The following is a 6,097-nucleotide window of genomic DNA, read 5'->3' on the forward strand; positions in this document are numbered from 1 at the left end:
GCTCTCTTTTGATTTTATGGACTCACCTTAAAGCGGCTCATTTTCCGCTGTTTTACCACGGGCATCTCGGCAGTTTCTCTCTTTTTCGCGTCGTCTCTCTCCGTCTCTCTAGCTTTTCGTTTGTTTTTGGTTTGTGTCTTTGTCTTTGTTTTTGTTTTTTAATTTTTTATTTGCAGCTTTTCATTGGTTCTATTTTGGTTTTTATTTCAAACTTTATATAATTAATTGTTCCATTCCAGATTTTATTTTAAACTTTGTTTTAGGTTGTCTATTACTTTATGTTATATTATAATAAATCGTATGCTGTTATGTATCTTTCATAGTTTTCGCGCAAGTTAAATATATTTTTACCCAGTGCATGCTGATCAAGTTAAAATATGGCGATCAGCATTGAAACTTACTTATTTATTTTTGGTACATACAAACATACATTTGTATACCCGCAAGTCCATTAATTCTTTGACTTCCGTTCTAGTTTTCATTTTATTTTGTGACACATAACGTAATTGAATGTTGCTTATTGTTCTGTATTTTTATTTGGTGTTTAAGATAGTCATTATATTATTTCCTATTGGATTTGATTTTTTTACTGCATTTGTAGTACATAATTTTTTTTTTTGATTTTCTTGCTTCAAAATTTTTTTTTTATATTTTTGATTTCAAATATTTCCATTTAATATTTGCAATTGTTTTGCAAGATTTTCTTGTGGCACCAACTTTTCAAGCTGCTTTTCAAATTTTCTCGTGTTTGTAAGACGTTTATTTATTTACTTATTTTTTTTATTTTATACAAAAATTTTACTATTGTTGTTTTTACACTTAAAACACTGCACGTTAAAAAAAATAATTGTTTACAAAAAATTAAAGAGAATTTAATTTTTTGAAAAGATTAGCCCGTTCTCTTAATTCTCTTCGTCTCAGACTCTCTCGCTTTCTCAGACGCGCCGATGACAACAACAAACGTTAATACGATAACGATAACAGCTGCGGAAACCGCGAGTGTGCAACTCCAACTGAAACTCCATTGAAACGCGTGGAAAAGTGCGGCCCGCTAGAAAACCGATTTTCCCGACTTCTTTTCGTTTTTATCTTCCTGTGCGCTCTTTTAGTGAATTTTGTGGTGCAACTTGTTTTTTTTCGCTGCTTCTGCCGGCGTCGCTGAGTTTGGCGTGCTTTTGCTCTTTGCCTTTTCTTCTCTGTTCCTTTTCCTCCTCCTAATTTCGCTTTTCTGCAATTCGTTATGTTGTTGTTGTTGTTTTGTTTCAACTGGCGATAAAATTAAAAATTACTCGATAAAACTCGCACAAAGCAAACATGTCTAAACAATTCGTTCGGAGCCAGGGAGCAGGCACAAACGGCGAAACTGCGAAATCGAATTTGACAAGACGAGGGAAATAAAAACCGTTTCTTTCTCATTCCGTTTTGGTCGCGATTTTGTAACAGAAAATGTTAAAATCTACAGAAATGCTAAAACTAACAGAAACGTTACAAATCTTCGGTTTCCTAGCGGACTGCTTACAACGCCGTCGAAAACGTCGCTTAAGACGTAGCTTTTTTTCTCAGCCGACTTCGCTGTCGATGCCAGCGTCGACTGCGTCAGCGGCAGCAACGTTTCGCGGATGCTGCTTTATTTTTCCCTTTTTTCCCTGGAAAATTCTTACTCGCCTTTTAAGGCAACTTTTATGTTTGTGATTTACAGCTGCGTTCCAAAAAATAGTAGCTTATTTTTCGTAAAATAAGTATATGTACATAAATAGTTTCTTTTTTTTTTTTTGGTTCTTTTTTTTTTCTTTTTGTGCAGCAGATTTTTAAGTATATATGTACATATGTATGTATGTATCAGGAATGTTAAAAAATGAAAAACTTATTGACGAGCTAAGCTAATATATGCTCATATAATTATTTTAAATTATTGTAATTTAGCAATGTAGTTGTAATTAGTAATAATATAATATTTTGTTTATTTCAACATTTTTTTTAACTACTTTAATTTTTCTATAACTATTATTTTTATTTATATTATTTCCTGGAATGTAAAACGCACCGACGTTGGCAGAGCGAACGGCGCCCGACCTACGACATTAACAGAGAGAGAGAGAGTGCGAAAGAGAGCAAAGAAGAATGCGAAAAATAAGCAGAGAGAACCGGCAAAACTGTTAACTTTTTTTGAGAAAAAAAAGAAAAGGTTCTCATTCTGTTAACATGCGGAAGTTACCTTTTTTCGCTCTAGGTTTATACACTGTTATCGTAATCGAAAAAAAAAACTACATTTAATTTTATAAAATTTTATTAGAGAAAAAACGAAATAGAAAAAATTAAAATTAAAAACTTGTTATAAACAAAAGTTTGAACATCAATGCATATATATGTAACTTTGATTCAGAAATCCTGAATCTCTGGAACTCAATTTAAAATTTATTGCAGATAAGCTTTTGAGATAGTTTCTGGAATACTTAATGATGTTTTATCTCTTATAACACATGTTTTTTCAAATTTTTGTAACAAGTATAGAACATTTGGTCAAATTTCATTAAATACTTATTTGACAACCAGGAGGATTGCAAAATTGTTTGCTATCTTCCTCTGCTTTTTCATCTTTATTTTTCTCCGCAAAATACTCAGCCGCTGAACGTTGTTGCTTATCAGCTGTTCTTTTATTTTAACATTCATTCCATTACACACAAAGTAAAGAACAACGTGGCAAAATTAAAAAAAAAGCCACCCACAAACAAACAAAAAAAAACAAGGACCAAAAATGGGTTGGGGATGCGGAAAAACAGGCGCTGTGCAAGCATTTTGGGGGGCATTCAGGTGGGTGGTGCAAATATGCCTATGTACTGCGAGTGCTGTGCATTTATGTATGTATTGACTGTACATGTTTCCCAAAAGTGTGTGTGACGAGATGTTGACAACAACAACAAGATGAGGGCCATGGCTGCGTTTGTGGTAGTGCTGCGATTAAGTCTTACACTGTCAACAAAATTTGAAAACCAAATTTTAGACCAATTTAATATAATGTCTTACTACAGTTATAATTGTAATTATGATCATTATTTTAACAAATTAGGTACTGATTATATTTGAGAAACTTCTTTGCTACTTGAATAACCAAGTACAAAATGGACAAGTAAATATTTAACAAATTAAAAATTCGAATTTGGTTTTAGAAATATGTCTCATCAAAGGCAGTGTGTAATATTTAAAATGTATAGTTTGAATCAAAGACCTCGTTAATATCGTATAATATTAAATAAGATAAAAATATTTATAATTTAATAACATTTTATTTTATATTTTTTTTTTTGTGTAAGTACCAACAAAAAGCAGCTCAGAAATTGTGGGAAACGGGGAGAGGGAGTTGGAAAATGGGTGCTGGCCATAGGCACCCACCTTTTCCCCTATTTCCTCCCACTTACAGTGCCATGTACACACAAATCTTCCCATTTTCCCCGCAATTTCCCTTATTTTCCTTCCAGTTTCCCCCAACTTTTTTCGTTCTTCCCTTTTGCCAATGCTAATTTATTTTCGCTTTTCCACATTTTCATACCTCTTCTTTCGCTTCAACAAAGCGGCACAAAGCCAAGAAAGAAGTGCAAAAAAAAAGAGGAAAACATCAAGGGAAAAAAAACTTCGGAAAATCATCTGCAACAACAACTGCATCTGCATGTGCATCTCAACGAAACAACAAAAGTTCCAAAGTGCAATAACCGTTTGCCATTAACCCTTCGATGGCCCCGGAGGCCAGCCCATTGACAGCCAATCGCCGCGACCTATGCAAAACGATACACAGTGAGAAATTTAGGTAGTTTAATGTGTTTTTAAATTATTACATCCAAATTTATAAAATTTACTATTGACTGCCCGAAAAACATTATCATTATTTAAAAAAAAAAGGGTTTTGACGACAACGGTTTGTTTTTTATTTGGTTCTAACAAAATTAAAAAGAAACTCTTATACATATATAGTTTTGTAACAAATATTTCTTAGAATAGTATTCCATTAAAACGAAAAAAGTTATAAAATTTATTCTCATCCACAGCTTCATAAAATCATATTCTAAGAATAGTATAATTTATTTTTTATAGCACCTTTTTAATAGAAAATTAAAAACTAAAAACATCTAGATTTAAACATTTGAACAACATAAAAGATTTTTTGCAAAATCATTTGCTAGTTCTTAAAGAGGCATGTTATTTTCTATTAAGCTTAACTCAAGTTTAAGAAACTATTGTCTTTGAAATTGTAACATTAATATATTTTTTCGGACTTACCCTCAGTCCAATGAATCGAGCCTCCAAAAGCTCCTGTTTTCGTGGATTGAGCGACGTTTGAAATTGATCCATTATTGCTCTATGATTACTTTCTCCGTTACGAATTTTGGTATTTATAAATTCAAAATATGTCAGTTTTCTTTCTGAAATTTTGTCTGGAATTTGTTTTTGAACTTTTTACTTATTTAATATTTTAATGGTGATATTATAATAGATTGCATTTGTCGGCAATAAATGCGACAAGATTTGTCAGAGCCATGGCAATAAAATGGCAAAATCATCTGAAAAAAAAAAAATTACAATTTAGATTCGTTATATTATACAAATTTTTGGCACCCACTGTGTGGCTAATATAAAGCCTTATCTAAAGAAATTCCCTTATCAGCAACATTTGGGTTTTATTTATAGCGCCAAACAAAATATGAACAAAAAAATTGGCACGTTAATTCATTAATTGTGTTTCAGTTAAACGTTTGCACAAATTACATTATTTATTCCAGTCATTCTAGAGGCTTATTAGTTTCAAATGCATTTAATATATTAAACTATATAATTTAGCTATAACAGCATAATATCATATTTACACTAAAATTAAAAAAAAATTGAGGTTTTTTTTTGGGGGGACATTGTTTTCCAAGACTAACAATATAAAAATGTTCAAGAAGGATATTCAGATTCAACATTTTAAAACTGCTCACGACCTGTCTAAGGGTTAAACTTCCAAGCTTAAATCACAATTGGTTTTTTGCCCGAATCTTCTTTTCCCCATCTTCTTCTTTTTATTGTTGCGTTGCCTGCACACGAGAAGATTGTGCGAATCAAAGAGGAGAAGATAAAAAGCCCAACTAGACCTACTAATTGGGATATATATATATGTATATATATACAGCCACGCCTCTAACTGCCCTTTAACACAGACCACACACATTTGTACGTACATTTTGTTGCTTTTTTCAATGCCTTCTGTTTTGGATTTTTTACCGGTATTCATTTGCTTTTGTTTTTGCGAGTGTATTTATTTGCTTTTATTCTTTTACTTCTTGAGAGTGTGTTTGTGGGAATAAAATCGCCGGTTGATTAAAAAATAAAGGTTTTTACAACAATAATAACAATAAGAAACTTTTCACTCGTTTATCGCTGCCTCGCTCGCACTCTCCGACTTCGCTTTTCGTTTTCCTTTTTTTCTTCTCTTTTTTTTTGTGGTTTTTGCAAAAAAAAAAAGCGCTGCGAGGTTAAGTTTGCAAATTTATCGAATTGTGCGATTTCTATGGCTTTTCCGCTTTCCACACAGCCACTGCCGGTACACAAGGGTTAGGGGCTATTCGCCATTATCCGTAATTTGTGTTTACTTCGGTTTTCCACAGCCGATTTTCGTCTATTTTGTCACAGTAAAAAAATATTCACAAATATTTCACACGAACGCACACACGCAATTCGCTCAGCTGGTATTTAGTAATATACCATCGTTTATTTACAAAAAATACCAAATGGAAGCGACATCTGGCACAGCCAATCGGCACTACCAGTGCGCTAACAGCCACAATTGTGCATGTTAAACTAACAGTTACTGTAGCTTCTAATGACATAGCTTGCTCAAAACCGTTAACAGTGCACTAGAAATAGAGTGCTCTTAATTTGGTGAGGCAATTTTTCGATTTGGAATGACTGATTATTGCAAATGGAAGAACATCGAACATAGCTTCTATTTGGGTATTAATTTTCTAATCAGGCTATTACAACCGCTAATCCGATAAGAGCGCGACACAAAATAGACGGGAAGACACATTTATCGATAATTAGCAGAAACTTTCTCTGCATGTAGTGG

At 32.8% G+C, this 6,097-nt stretch overlaps 1 protein-coding gene across 2 annotated transcripts in view; it reads right to left on the reverse strand.

The window, feature by feature from the left end:
- Positions 1-5,720, reverse strand: part of LOC128265047 (alpha-protein kinase 1) — a 73,717-nt gene extending 67,997 nt beyond the window's left edge. Inside the window, exons 1-2 of one of the 2 annotated variants that reach the window (XM_053000825.1) lie at positions 5,211-5,720; positions 4,273-4,553 (exon numbers count right to left, since the gene is read on the reverse strand). In XM_053000825.1, coding sequence (XP_052856785.1) covers positions 4,273-4,344 — 72 coding nt within the window. In that variant the 5' untranslated portion in view covers positions 4,345-4,553; positions 5,211-5,720. Of the gene's footprint in view, positions 1-26; positions 237-4,272; positions 4,554-5,210 lie in introns of those variants that run through there. The other variant, XM_053000828.1, reaches the window with a different exon arrangement.
- Between the last annotated feature and the right edge of the window lie 377 nt (positions 5,721-6,097).

The sequence above is a fragment of the Drosophila gunungcola genome, unplaced genomic scaffold (assembly GCF_025200985.1).
Source record: "Drosophila gunungcola strain Sukarami unplaced genomic scaffold, Dgunungcola_SK_2 000090F, whole genome shotgun sequence".
In the NCBI taxonomy this organism is placed as follows: Eukaryota; Metazoa; Arthropoda; class Insecta; order Diptera; family Drosophilidae; genus Drosophila; species Drosophila gunungcola.